Raw genomic sequence first — 14,577 nt, 5'->3', positions numbered from 1 at the left:
TCGGGGATTGCCCATATTGCTTTTTTTAAATGTATGAAAACATTTATTTGAAGCAATTTTTTAATTTTATAATTTATTTAATAATTTGGGAAAAATTTAAACAACGTGACATCAGGACGGACAAGGCGACAGCTGTTTCGATTATACCTTGTAGATCTCTTCAAAGCCTTTTCTCCCGGGAGTGGGAGTCGAACTCGCACCCCTACGATAGTTGAAATGGTTGTAAACGCATTCAGCTACGTCATGCCTGTTGTGAAGTCTTTCCCAATTGCCTTCTTTTTGCATATTTTAATCTTTTACACATTGCATACTTCGTATGCAATTATGTGTTAAAGCTATGCTTGGTACGGCGGTTTTCAAAGAAACTTTGGTTTTGTTGCTGTTTTTCGTTCTATTTATAGAACTACAACGAATTAACCAATTTTGTCTGTTTGTATGATTTTTAATAATCGGGGATTGCCCATATTGCTTTTTTTAAATGTATGAAAACATTTATTTGAAGCAATTTTTTAATTTTATAATTTATTTAATAATTTGGGAAAAATTTAAACAACGTGACATCAGGGCGGGCAAGGCGACAGCTGTTTCGATTATACCTTGTAAATATCTTCAAAGCCTTTTCTCCCGGGGCAATTTTTCAGACAACCTGCCATAGCTGCGCAGATAGATCCATTTCGAACGGTGCTAAGCCTTCATCATCAGTACGCTTTAGGCATGCTGCGCTAACCATTTAGCTATACAGCGGTGGTTTGTTTGACTGGCAAATTTGCTACTTCTATTCCTTTTTACCAACTATATTTATTCAGTGTTGCGCCATCTGGTGCAAATCACTGATAATGCTGGATTTTTGTTTGTCAATTACTTTGTTTGACATTCCCAAGTGCTCATGGTTTATTAACAATTGTTTTTGTTTTTTTTTTTGTTTAAAAACAAAAACAATTTTTTACAATTATTGAAAACAAGTAAGGAAGGCTAAGTTTGGGTGTAACCGAACATTACATACTCAGCTGAGAGCTTTGGAGACAAAATAAGGGAAAATCACCATGTAGGAAAATGAACCTAGAGTAACCCTGGAATGTGTTTGTATGACATGGGTATCAAATGGAAGGTATTAAAGAGTATTTTAAAAGGGAGTCGGCCATAGTTCTATAGATGGACGCCATTTAAGGATATCGCCATAAAGGTGGACCAGGGGTGACTCTAGAATGTGTTTGTACGATATGGGTATCATATGAAAGGTATTAATGAGGGTTTTAAAAGGAAGTGGCCCTTAGTTGTATATGTGAAGGCGTTTTCGAGATATCGAACAAAATGTAGACCAGGGTGATCCAGAAGATCATCTGTCGGGTACCGCTAATTTATTTATATATGTAATACCACAAACAGTATTCCTGCCAAGATTCCAAGGGCTTTTGATTGCGCCCTGCAGAACTTTTTCATTTTTTTCTACTTAATATGGTAGGTGGCACACCCATTTTACAAAGTTTTTTCTAAAGTTATATTTTGCGTCAATAAACCAATCCAATTACCATGTTTCATCCCTTTTTTCGTATTTGGTATAGAATTATGGCATTTTTGCATTTTTTGTAATATTCGATTTCGAAAAAGTGGGCGCGGTTATAGTCGGATTTCGGCCATTTTTTGTACCAAGATAAAGTTAGTTCAGATAAGTACGCGAACTGAGTTTAGTAAAGATATATCGGTTTTTGCTCAAGTTATCGTTTTAAGGGCCGAGCGGAAGGACAGATGGTCGACTGTGTATAAAAATTGGGCGTGGCTTCAACCGATTTCGCCCATTTTCACAGAAAACAGTTACCGTCATAGAGTCTATGCCTCTACCAAATTTCAGAAGGATTGGTAAATTTTTGTTCGACTTATGGCATTAAAAGTATTCTAGACAAACTGAATGAAAAAGGACGGAACCACGTCCATTTTGAAATTTTCTTTTATTTTTGTATTTTGTTGCACCATATCATTACTGGAGTTGAATGTTGACATAATTTACTTATATACAGTAAAGATATTCAATTTTTTGTTAAAATTTGACTTTTAAAAAAATGTTTATTAAAAGTGGGCGGGTTCTTCATCCGATTTCTCTAATTTTTATTTAGCACATATATAGTAATATTAGTAACGTTCCTGCCAAATTTCATCATGATATCCTCAATGACTGCGAAATTTTCGATATCGAAAAAGTGGGCGTGGTTATAGTCCGATATCGTTCATTTTAAAAAGCGATCTGAGATGAGTGCCCAAAAACCTACATACCAAATTTCATCATGATACCTCAAAATTTACTCGTTATCGTGTTAACGGACAGACGGACGGACGCACGGACATGGCTCAATCAAATTATTTTTCGATACTGATGATTTTGATATATGGAAGTCTATATCTTCCTCGATTCCTTTATACCTGTACAACCAACCGTTATCCAATCAAAGTTAATATACTCTGTGAGCTCTGCTCAACTGAGTATAATAATCGAAAAAATCAAAAATAATCAAAAGTAAAACAATTGAGATAATCATTGGCCATTAAAATAGGCATCTAATTAATAGATTACTAATGCTAATTCAAATTTAACAGGTCGTATTACGTGTTACGATCCGTGATCGAAACTCATTTTTTAAATCAAAATAGCTCTGAAATGGTGGATCGTATTAAGAGCATATGCGAAGTAGCGAGAAATACTACTCGTTCGATCCATAACTATTAAAATTTTTAGAAATAGTTTGGTAGTTGCATAGTTATCGCTTGAATGAAAATGGTTTTCAGTTACTGATCGTAACACGTAATACGGGCCCTGGTTTAAGTGTTATATTTCAATCATTAAAGGTGAGGAGTAATGGGGAAACATATTGAGTAAAAAGTGCTGTCAGGAGAAAAAATTAGTTTTGAGTGCGGAAATTGTGCTAAGTCATAAAACAGCTGCTGGGTTAGCATACATTATTTTTATTTATCTTTTTCAAAGCTTCTACACTCAAAAGTATTGCAACTAAGGTATCCTCATTGACAGTTTTGAAAAAAAAAGATTATTTAAAAAATTATTCATTTTTTTTGTCTCCTGTAAAATTCGTAACAGTTGACTTAGCACCTTTTCACATTAAGCTAACGATATGTAAAATATATACATACATATAAACGTATGTGCCGACATTCAAGACATTTATTTGTACATCCATTCTTAGGAGTAATGTGAAAACCATAGTGGAGCACTATGGCGACATCTTTTAATCGTGTATGTATGTTTGCCAAAGTTGAAAAATTATGCATATAACATTTAAACGCGTAATTTGGAATATTAAACTCATATAAAAGGAAGACTTGATGTAGTTTATTGTTAAAAATATATATTTTTTTGTCTATTTCTAATTGGAATCCTATATAATTGAATTACCTATTCGTTGTCCAATTGGGGTTGAAAATGGGTTGTTGAAAAAGGATGCCATTTTTTACGTTTATACGTTTATACAGAAAAAAATTCAATGTCTCAATGCAAACTTATTATATGTGGGTATAGTATACAATATTATTCACTATTTTCTCAGCTTAGACATTAAGCAATACAAATTAACAAATTCACACAGATTTTCTATATTCCATCAATACTTTTGCGTTTAATTTTTTTCCAAATGACGTTCGTCAAGTGACAAATACGGACTTTGTTTTTGTTTGCCGAAACAGCCGAGCTACCAGGTGTTTTATAAAATTAAGTAATGCCAAGTTATATTGTACCTATTTTGGTACACAACAGCATAGAACATAAGCTGCAGACATTGGTGCGTTATCGGTAATCGTATCGGTAACCTTATAACAGCTGATTCGACCAATCTTATGGGAATCAATGCAATCGACTATTGGTGCCGCTAAGGTCGTAACCGTGTCGTAGCCAACCAATTGGTTATTGGTTTTCCGCCGTAACGATAAACAGCTGATTACGTTAAGGATACGACTACAGCGAAACGACAAACGGCACCAATGACTCCGCTTATATATCTATACCTTTGGTGCAAATAAGTTTTCAATAAGTGTTTTTCAGTTCTTCAGTTAGCCCTTTCATTTCATCTTTTTTGTTTTTAGTTCTAAAAATCCAATTTAGTCAAATAACCGCCTTATTTGACGTCAATAGTCATAAGTAGTCGCTAGTTAAATTTTTTTTATTTGGAAATAGGTTTTTGAGCATGATGCCATATGGGATCAATTTCCTTAAGGCGAGAAAAAAGTTCCACAGTAAATATTTTTTTGGCAAGTGTTTTTATTTATTCAAAAATTATTTTTCAAGTTTACATTTCAGTTTTTACATTAAAAAACTCAAAGTAAAATGGAATTATATAAAAATTCAATTTAAAAAAATAAGTACATACATAAATAATATATAAAATATGTATACATATATAAAAAATAAATAAATGTTTTTGGCAAGTGTTTTTATTTATTCAAAAAGTATTTTTTAAGTTTACACTTCATTTTTTACATTTACAAACTTATAAAGTAAAATGGAATCATATCAAAATTCAATTTAAAAACATGTACATACATAAATAATATATAAAATTGGTATGCATACATAAAAAAATTAATAAATAAGAAAAATTCATTCAAAACTAAAAAACATATTATTGAAAAACTGATACTGATACTAGATACTTACTTTCTTATTCTATAACTTAACTTAACAACTATGAAACGTTTTAAAGCAGTTTCATGTTCCATTGGGCATGCATAAGTGGACGTTGCATTTTGAATACATAAATCTCGAATATTCTGTACACTTGTTGATTTTACACCTCCGTTTTTCCACGGTATGTTCCCGCCAATGATGAAATCCATAATAAGGTAGAGAAAAAGATGGAGCTGTTTCATATTTTTGTCTGGAAGTCGTTGGACTGCTTGTTGCTGATAAAGATGGACTACATTCATTATCCTCTACAACAGTTGATTTGGGTCACCCGCGCTTTCGTTGATGCGTTTGCTGAGCTGATAGCACTAGGAGGCCATCTGCGATGTCATTTCGGAATGCCAAAAGATCCATCCACTCTTTTGATGCGATATGGTTATTTTCACAATCCATTTTGTAATCTAACCAGGCACTACAAACCGCAAGGTCAATAAAATGATCAAAAACTTTGACAGTTCATTTTCTAGAACGAATAGAAATTCGGTATAGCGAGACTAGAAAGTCCATCTTATCTACCCCACCCATGTTTTTGTTGTACATAGCAACGATGTTTGGTTGCGGGATCTCAATTTTTTTTTCTTCACTACAAAATCTTGGAACTTTATTTATACATTCCGTTCCATAAATAGCTGAGACAAGTATAACAACTCCTCCATCAAGCCATTTTGAAACAAAAATGTTGTTATTTCGTTCTAATCTGTAGTCATAACTGCCACGGCCTATTTTTTAAGGTCTTTTTCGGACGAAAGAGCTTTGCCCATCCTATTACCCCGAATTGTGCCAGTTGCCAAATTCCCTGTTTCTGCAAAAATTTGATCAAATTCAGAGTTGTGAAATAATTATCAAAGTAAATTTAAAAATTTTTATTTTTAGGAATCTGAAAAAAAGCACAGTTTTGAGTCTCCTACAATTGTATTTTCCCCTTTATAAATCTCCAAATCATAGATCACACCTTTTGAGCTACAAAGAAACAAATTTTTATTCCCCATTTTATGGGTTCATTTGGCATATATTGTCGAAGCATAGTTTTTCCTTTGAATTGAACCATCATCTCATCAACGCAAACATTTTCATCTTTAGGCATCGCATATAATTTCTAAGGTCTGATCAAGAGAAAACTTGAGGTTGTGACGCAGAGAATGAAATCTTCCTCTTGACATACTTTCACGAAAACAGGGAATCTCCATAGATTTTGACGAATACATATCCAACCGAGGGTATGTACCAATCATAATTTCGAGCGCTAAAAATTTATAAAACTCTGCTTTTTTTTAAATCAACTGATTTTCCATTGTTCAAAAGCGAGGCCCGGTTCGTTGTATCAACCAATTTTTCAACAAAGTCCTCAATAAAATACTCCAAAAAATATTCTACAGTTGTTTTAGGCATTTTTTTGGAATAAATTCCGTGAAACTTCCATCTCGAACATACCATGTCTCTTTTTTTCCAACGGAACACATATATTTTTTTAAAATGCCCATCAGAATCGTTTACAAGTTGCCAAATTATCTTCTTCAAGATTTCCGACATTTATTTCGTAAGGCGTTGGTCGAGATAACTCTTCTTCTACAAAGCTTTGATTTCCGTCAAGAGCATCAAACAAATCTAACAACAAATCAGGTTCCTCCAAATCTTCTAAATCAGAGATATGAGACTCATCAAAGTTATTTAGAAGTTTTTCTAATTCGGAATCTTTAATTTTTCTTGCCATTATCGCAAAAGTAATCTTTACCATCAACAGTTCAACTTATAACGACAAATGTTTCTGCCGAAATAAATGCGCAATTCTTTGGTTATATTATTTCATTTAATTGCGTCGGAAAATATTTGACGTTTGGAAAAAAATGGGAATTTCTACAAGGATGTTCCACGAAAGATTTTAGTGATGTAGTGGGTATCACCAAAAAAATGTTTATTTTGCCCTCAGCTGCCGAAAAATATAAAACTAAGAAAACGGAATACTCCTAAAGGTTCAATAAAATTAATTTTCGATAAAAATATTTAATATTTGAGTCGGTCTTGGTTCCACAGCGGCTCAAAGTTGAATATTGCCATATGGCATCAATTTCACGAAAGGGTTAGGGAATTCACCTCCAGGATCATAGCGTTGTTGTTGCATTTGTATGTTAAATTTCAATCCGTATCTGGATCATGCTTCATTGGAACGTATCTAATAATTCTCATGATACAGCGCCTTCTGGCGCTACATTTTTAAGGTATTGGCGTATATGTACACTATGGTATTGGCAGCACTTTCAAGATTTTCTGTCAAGTGTCATTTTTGCGGCAGATAAGCCAAAAAGGAACATTTCTCGAAAAATATTTTTGGATTTATTCCTTTAAAATACCAAGTAATTTTTAAAAATGGCATGCAACGCAAGTAAAGCACCATTTATGCGTGCAATCGCAGTAAGTTTTGTATGTAGGAACTCTTAGCACACTAACCCAAAACCCAATGTGTCGGACGTGGTTACGTAAATCTACTAGTACACATATTTGTCAAGTTCATGTCTACAATTGCTATAAGCCTTTTTTACTATCTTTTTTAATAAAGAAGCGTGGTTTTGCATCAAACCAATGTCCTCGTCCATTGGGTCAAGCAGCTGAGGTACAAACTACTGTGCTTAATAACAAATTAGTGGTCGCTACAGCTGATGCTTCTCTGCCGATTACGCGTGTGTCGATAGTGCTGCGGTAAGTATAATTCCCTTGGTTTTTGCGAAATTGTATTTACCTGCATATTTGTTGCCTATCTATTTCTAGAGCTGGATCCCGCAACGAAAGCTACGAAAATCAAGGTGCATCACACGTGTTACGCATTGCGACTGGACTATCTACCAAGGACTCAACTGCTTTTGCAATTAATCGTAACATCCAACAAATTGGTGGTACTTTGAGTTCAACATCCGACCGTGAATTAGTCACTTATACGGTTGAAACTACTGCCAATCAAATCGAAACTGGTTTACGTTATTTACAAGCTCTTGTTCAGCCTGCATTTAAGCCTTGGGAACTTACTGATAATGTACCACTTATAAAATATCAAGTAGCTGCCGTATCTCCAAGAGTAAGTATCCCTATTCATACGGCTCCACTTACTTTTCTTTTAATTATTTCTGGGGGCTTTATTTCTTCGAGGATTCCTCATGATGGTATTACATGTAATCGTAAAATCAACCATCTTCCTTCCAAGGTAGTTCTCAGTTGGACTTAACTAAGTTGTATTAAAACAAGATTGGAGCGCTTTCCGCAGTTTCAAATTCCAGAAAGAGCAAAGATAAAAACCTGCCCGCACCTTTCTCTCGTTGTTGTGTTGCAACTCATAAATTCGCATCAAAGTCCTGTAACAGAAGCCCAAAGAAAGTAGCAGTTTAAAGAGGGTTAGACCATGTTGTTGTTGTTGTTGTAGCGATATGGTTGCTCCCGAAGGCTTTGGGGAGTGTTACCGATGTAATGGTCCTTTGCCGGATACAGATCCGGTACGCTCCGGTACCACAGCACCATTAAGGTGCTAGCCCGACCATCTCGGGAACGATTTATGTGGCCACATTAAGCCTTCAGGCCATCCCCTCCCTCCCCACCCCCAAGTTCCATGAGGAGATTGGGGTCGCCAGAGCCTCGTCTGTTAGTGAAACAGGATTCGCTACGGATAGGTGAGGTTGACAATTGGGTTTGGAGAAGCTATATATTGCGCTGGCAACCTGAAGGGTTGCGCTACACAGCCCCTTGAATCTGGTATTTTAGTCGCCTCTTACGACAGGCATACCTACCGCGGGAATATTCTGACCCTTTAACCCGCTGGGTTAGACCATAGATGATGTTGTTAGAGGCGTAGGTTCTACAATTACATGCAGGACTTGCAGACTTTACGTGCGAGAGCGCATTAGCAATATTTATCCCTACTTTTATTTTAGATTAGTCCCGAATGAAGTGGGATTGTGTGGCAATCGAAGGATATTTATGTTCGTATCAATCATGAAGTTTTCTGTAAACCGATGCTTGCTAATTTCAACGAAAAACTTACGCATCCTCGGTAGCCAACTTAGTTTAATTTCGAGAAACTAATTCACATTTTTTTACCCTTTTACCCATGTTTGTTGTATAGCTCACTTGTATTTATTGAACTTAAAATAATTTAATGTATAAACTGTTCTTCGTAAAAAAAACAACAGGAGCGCGCAATTGAACTAGTTCACAAGGCCGCTTTTCGCACCGGTCTTGGTAATTCCATTTACACACCAAAACACCAGATTGGAAAGCTGTCAAGCGAATCTTTGTTGCATTACGTCGCAAACACTTTCACACCAAGTCGCTGCGCTGTTGTTGGTGTGGGTATTGACCAAAATACTTTATCAGGTTTCGCACAAAATCTTGACCTGCAGACTGGAAGTGGAAAATCTGATTCTGCTACTTATTATGGCGGCGATACGCGCAAGGATGCAGCAGGTGTTGTTGCACATGTCGCAGTTGCTGGTCAAGGTGGTTCGCTGGTGAATCAGAAAGAAGCTCTAGCATTTGCTGTCTTGCAACAAGCTGTAGGTGCCGGTGCTGCTACCAAACGTGGTAATATTAATGGTTCATTCGGTAAAGCATTGCAAGGCGCCATTTCTGATGCACCAGCTTCGTTTGCCACCCTAAATGTTTCATATGCAGATGCGGGTCTTTTTGGATTTGTAGTATCTGCTGATTCCCAACATATTGGCAAGGTAAACTTAATTATTATAATGTCAATTGGCATTTATTTTACAGCAATTTCTGTTTTAAAGGCCGTAGATGCTCTAACACGCGCTTTGAAATCAGGCTCGGTATCATCCAATGATGTCAATCGTGGTAAAGCTGTATTGAAAGCTGTCTTATTGGAGAGCTATGCTACCGATAGTTCTTTGATCAAACAAATTACTCTCCAGGCAGTGCACACTAAACAAGTTCATAGCATTGATGCATTATTCGCTGCTATCGATGCTGTTACTCAGCAGGATGTGCAAGAGGTATGAACAGTTCTTTAACTACCATTCGTTTAGGCTAACATAAAACTTTACATTATTAGGCTGCCAAGAAAGCTGGCTCATCAAAGCTGTCGGTTGGAGCTGTAGGCAATTTGGCCAACGTACCATATGCATCAGATCTAGCTTAAATATGTATATATTTATAAAATAATTTATTATTGGTATGTTCTGTCAGAGCACGAAATACGATACGACATTCAAAATAAAACTAAAGCCTAAATAAAATAGTCCTTTGGATGTGATCTAAAATATATGCTGTTGGTTGACTTTTTTTCAATACTCTATATATGACTGGCGAGTGAGGTATTACCCTATTTCGGTAACAATATAAATGAATAACGCCCTGCTGATAGTTTTATTCAGAAACGGCGTATATCCATATATAATTTCTGGTACAAACGCCCTATCTGAGTCTAGCCATGGTATTGCGAGTACGATTGTAGTAGATAGTCGACCACTGAGCTAAAATCGATTTTCGAACTACCTAACGATTTATAAGGGCCTGAAGATTGACAATCATTTTTCATAATAGCAGAAAGAATTGTAAAAGACTCGATTCAACTGCCCATTTATACCCGCAATAGAGAGGTAAAATGAGTACAGCTTGAAGTAAGATAAGGGCATTTATATAAATATATTTATAAAATACGATTCATGTGAGCTATGAAAATATCTCAGAAAGAGTTAAAGAGCTTTAAAGTTCACGGAACATCTTATAAAATTTCGCCGAGGTCTCTGCAAGAATATAATAAATGAAAAGCTAAGGCAGTTATCCAATTTAATAATAGCACTAATAAAATATGCTTTAATCTGTGAATATTGTAGATATCTTTGACTACGAATACGTACAGTAATAACTGTTAGTCATCGACTTATATAAAATAATGCATATATTTTAAGCTGTTTCTAATCGATTCGTATGGCAAAGTCTAAAATTATACTTTACAATCTTTGTTTTTAAGTGTTATCCAAGATGACTAAATTTTAAATAACTGCTACAATGAGAATGGAAACAAATAACATAATAATTACGAACCAGTAGCCTGTGAAAAAAAAAAAAATTTAATAAATTTCTAGCGCACGATTATAGTTCATAACACTTACCCCACGTACTATCTCTACGATTTACTTCACTTATGTTGCCAGTCGCCAAATGCACACGCGTATCAACCCTGTCCATAGTATCAGCTAAAGTATCGAGTATATCTACAAATTGAATACGTATGTAAGTACTAGGGAAAGTTTTCATATGTTCATAATCAATTTTTACCGTTCTGACTTTCTACTTCTTGGCCTAACTGAGAAGCAAGATTTTTCTGCCTAGAAATTGTTTCAGATAAAGCTTCTAAGCCACGATTTTGGCGTTCTAATATGTCGATTTGCCGCTGTTTTAAATCGTTCAAGTTACTTAATGGCTCTGCTGTTGGAGATGTGTTTTCACTTGAGTTACAGGCTCCAGAGTGTGATGGTTGGGCGAACAATTCGGCGCGCTCCCATCGTGTATCTTGTGCGGTTCTTCGACCTACTTGTACCAACTGCGTTTGCAGTATATACACTTGCTGCTTTCTGTGCGCTAACTCTTTGGGATCTCTAAAAAATATACAGTATATAGAAATCATGGTAAATATTCACTGCATATCGCAAATTATTGCAATTATAATAAGTCGGTGAGGAAAATAAAAAATCGTACATTGAGCGTGCTTCTTCTAATATATCCAACTTTTGCTTGAGCTCCTTCACCTCACCCTCGAACTGTTTCAGTTCTAATTGTATTGCAGCGATAAGTCCGTTATATTCAGCCGAATTCTCTTGTAGTTTCTCGCTCTGCTCCAGCTTATGCAGAATTGCTTGATTAAGTACCGAGCATGCTTCGCACTCTCTTGACCTGTAAGTGGATTTAGATTTTTAAAATCAGTCTGTTTTCGAAAGCAATAACCGTCAATGTTCCTTGCACAGGGATGGAACGCAGGCGTTTACTGTATGTAACAACAGCTCGTTAAACGACAAGCTCATGAAATAAATAAAATAAGCTTATAAAATAATTACCACGAATCAACATCCAACAACGACATCGTAATTCATATAACACCTTATCCGAAAAACAGCTAACTTTAAACGACTCCAACTTTTGATTCGGCACATATAAATGTAGAAACGATTCTGTAAATTTGCTTATCTAGGACAATTCCTTGCAATAAACAATTGCATATTTCCTTAATGTTTATCAAGTTCATTACTCACATTGTAAATTTTACCAAGTAGCGCAACTAACAGCTGATCGGTGAAAATTCGCACATTCACACGCACAGTTCTCGACTCAGTTTCAAAACAAAACTTTAGATTATTTAATTCAAATTTTAAAGAGAGATAATCCTTACAAATTTATGTATACAGAATATATATGGGGTTTTTGTTGTTATTAAAATAATAGTTTTGATAATAGTCTAGTTGAGGGGTCGACTGCTAATACGCTACCAAAAATATCGAGTGAGGTGTCAAAATACGCGTATTAATCTCGAGAACAATAATCCGAAGGTGGAAAAGAAAAATTTTATCTCTGTCCGAAGATATTTGCAGTTGAAGTTGGCGATTTCCAAGTGGTTGTTGTTGTGTTCGTACCCACAAAAAAATTGTGCATCAACGTGGCGGTAGCCACGGTTATACCACACACCCGGACTTGGCATGGCGTAGCCCAGGGTTATTTTTTATAAGCGCGGCCGAAGGCCGCCAACGCAGAAAGGTATTCTGGGCAAAAATACTATGGATCCGACCCCCGGTTTCGAAGATACCCGCGGGTCTTTTTTCGGTTTTCCGTTAATATCTTTTGAACGTGTTAATATTTTTTTTTCCGCCTTCGGATTATTATTACTGATGACAATACGGGTCGTTTGACACCTCTCTCGATATTTTTGGTAGCGTATTAGCAGTCGACCCCTCAACTAGACTATTACCATAGTTTTATTTATATTAAAGCCTTTATCATTTTTTTTTTAACTTTGAAAAATCTCCGAACACCATTCCTTCATTATATGACATTCGACTGCCTAGTCCACTGCCTTCCACTCTATTCGCAACATAACCTCTACTTAAGCTGCCAAACTATATAGTAAACAATGATTACTCATTCGGAACAAACACAAATAAACAAAGCTGTAAGATGACGTTAAACATATGATCGACAACAGTGTTATCGTTTCTCACTATATACTGTGGGCCGCTATTATGAGCATTATTCGATCTTCGCTGACTATCGAACATCGAAAATCGAATTTGAAATTGGTATTATGACAACTCATCTCTGTCGAGGAGCAAAATTTTTATAAGCAGCAAATCAGCATCAACATATCGGAGTAAAAAGGAAAAAAAAATGTAATATAAAAATTTTCTTTCTCGAGTGAAGCGGCTAATTTTTGTTATAAAGTTAACTTTAGTTGTTTTAAAAGTGAGTGTAGGTGTTAAAAAGTAAGGTTTGTATGCCTTGTCTAACTGGTGTTTTTTTTGTTTTTTGTTTCACGATTTTAACATACTTATAATTAAATTGGTGTAATGGAGGACACTTCGGTGTCTGATGAGTTAGATGGGCTTTTTTCTGGGTCTAATTCTTCCGTAAGACGGTTTGAGGAGGGGAGGACTCAGAGAAGGGTGCGTAGTGGGATAAAAAGGCAAAGTAGGCAAAAAAGTGATAAAAATTTGGACAGTGAGATCGACAGTGACACAGATAATGGTAGTGGTAAAAGACTTACTAAAAAAAAACTAGGACAGAACATATTAAAATACCGTTTCAAGGTACAATTGCACCGAAAGGTGTACATAAAACTCAGCAAAATCAAATTATAGAGAATAAAAATGTGGACAAAAACATGGATCGGGGTATAGATAATAACAACAAAAATACTAAAGATGATTTGAATAAAGATGTTGTGGAAAATGTAAGTGTAACAGAGGGTACTGTACCGAATGTACAGCTAGCCGTAACTGTTGAAGATTCTAATATGCAAAATATAGGGATGAATGATAATGAAATGAATACAGTTGTGCAGTCAGATACAGTTATGTATAAGGAAAATCATAAAGGGGAGTTTTGGGTACTTTTTGATACTTCTAAAAGTTCTTTGTTCAATAATGAAACGGTAAAAAATGGTTTTTATTTTTATCAAAAGATTTTACATTTTAATATAATAGGTATTAAAGACATAATTGCAGTAGGACGTTTTTTATATAAAGCTTCTTTCAGCTCATATCAGAGAGCTAATCAATGCTTAGATAATAAAGACCTGAAAGAAAAGGAAATTAGAGTTTTTATACCAAAAAATATGTTAAAACTATGGGAGTAGTTACTCAAATTCCATTGGAATTTACGAATACTGATATCATGGAAAATATTGAATCAGAAGTTAAAGTTATGGAAATTTCTAGAATTACAAGGAGAGATCCAAATAATTCTGAGCAATTTTTACCAACGTAGGCTGTAAAGATCATTTTTGAAGGCAGCGAACTGCCGGAATTCATTAAAATTTTTTGTGTTATGCTGAAGGTTAAACATTATATTCCGAAAGTGCGCCAATGCTATAATTGTGGTAGGTTAGGGCACACAAAGTTAGCGTGTAAATCTCAGAAGAGATGCATCATTTGTGGGAAGATAGGAGGATGTGAAGACAGATGCAATAATGATACAAATAAATGCATATTATGTGGAGGGGAGGGACACAATGCGTTAAATAACAGAAATTGTCAAAAATGGCTTAATGAGAAGAAAATTACGAAAATAATGACTTGGAAAAAAATTTCCAGGAGAGAAGTCAATGAAACATATGGACATGCAATAAAAAATACCAGTCAACTGTCAGTATTGGAGGATCTTAACTATATAGATTCTAATTTTCAAAATTT

At 35.3% G+C, this 14,577-nt stretch overlaps 3 protein-coding genes across 5 annotated transcripts in view; 1 reads left to right on the top strand and 2 right to left on the bottom strand.

The window, feature by feature from the left end:
• LOC137252737 (TOM1-like protein 2) overlaps positions 1-3,678 on the bottom strand; it is a 61,412-nt gene extending 57,734 nt beyond the window's left edge. For 2 of the 3 annotated variants that reach the window (XM_067788817.1, XM_067788816.1), the window contains exon 1: positions 3,401-3,678. In XM_067788817.1, coding sequence (XP_067644918.1) covers positions 3,401-3,452 — 52 coding nt within the window. In that variant the 5' untranslated portion in view covers positions 3,453-3,678. The remainder of the gene's footprint in view (positions 1-3,400) is intronic. The other variant, XM_067788815.1, reaches the window with a different exon arrangement.
• A 3,249-nt stretch (positions 3,679-6,927) lies between these two features.
• UQCR-C2 (Ubiquinol-cytochrome c reductase core protein 2) lies at positions 6,928-9,938 on the top strand. The gene is made up of 6 exons (XM_067788798.1): positions 6,928-7,090; positions 7,236-7,375; positions 7,445-7,748; positions 8,854-9,387; positions 9,448-9,669; positions 9,729-9,938. Exons 1-6 carry the CDS (start codon positions 7,046-7,048, stop codon positions 9,813-9,815), a joined length of 1,332 nt encoding a protein of 443 aa, XP_067644899.1. The 5' UTR covers positions 6,928-7,045; the 3' UTR covers positions 9,816-9,938.
• A 518-nt stretch (positions 9,939-10,456) lies between these two features.
• Syx8 (syntaxin 8) lies at positions 10,457-11,950 on the bottom strand. Its single transcript, XM_067757105.1, has 5 exons — positions 11,734-11,950; positions 11,378-11,572; positions 10,958-11,277; positions 10,792-10,893; positions 10,457-10,730 (listed from the first exon to the last, which is right to left on the bottom strand). The coding sequence occupies exons 1-5, from the start codon at positions 11,757-11,759 to the stop codon at positions 10,672-10,674; spliced, it is 702 nt and encodes a 233-aa protein (XP_067613206.1). The 5' UTR covers positions 11,760-11,950; the 3' UTR covers positions 10,457-10,671.
• Between the last annotated feature and the right edge of the window lie 2,627 nt (positions 11,951-14,577).

Source organism: Eurosta solidaginis, chromosome 5 (assembly GCF_040869045.1).
Source record: "Eurosta solidaginis isolate ZX-2024a chromosome 5, ASM4086904v1, whole genome shotgun sequence".
NCBI lineage: Eukaryota > Metazoa > Arthropoda > Insecta > Diptera > Tephritidae > Eurosta > Eurosta solidaginis.
This window is presented reverse-complemented; position numbering and strand designations above follow the sequence as displayed.

What these genes read in the sequence shown, in the direction of transcription:
- UQCR-C2 (XM_067788798.1), top strand. Translation starts at nt 7,046, where the DNA reads ATGGCATGCAACGCAAGTAAAGCACCATTTATGCGTGCAATCGCA. An exon ending in CGTGTGTCGATAGTGCTGCG is followed by an intron (nt 7,376 to 7,444) that starts GTAAGTATAATT and finishes ATCTATTTCTAG; the next exon opens with AGCTGGATCCCGCAACGAAA. An exon ending in ATTCCCAACATATTGGCAAG is followed by an intron (nt 9,388 to 9,447) that starts GTAAACTTAATT and finishes TCTGTTTTAAAG; the next exon opens with GCCGTAGATGCTCTAACACG.
- Syx8 (XM_067757105.1), bottom strand. Translation starts at nt 11,759, where the DNA reads ATGTCGTTGTTGGATGTTGATTCGTG. An exon ending in TTGTTGGATGTTGATTCGTG is followed by an intron (nt 11,573 to 11,733) that starts GTAATTATTTTA and finishes ATCCACTTACAG; the next exon opens with GTCAAGAGAGTGCGAAGCAT. An exon ending in TTAGAAGAAGCACGCTCAAT is followed by an intron (nt 11,278 to 11,377) that starts GTACGATTTTTT and finishes TATATTTTTTAG; the next exon opens with AGATCCCAAAGAGTTAGCGC.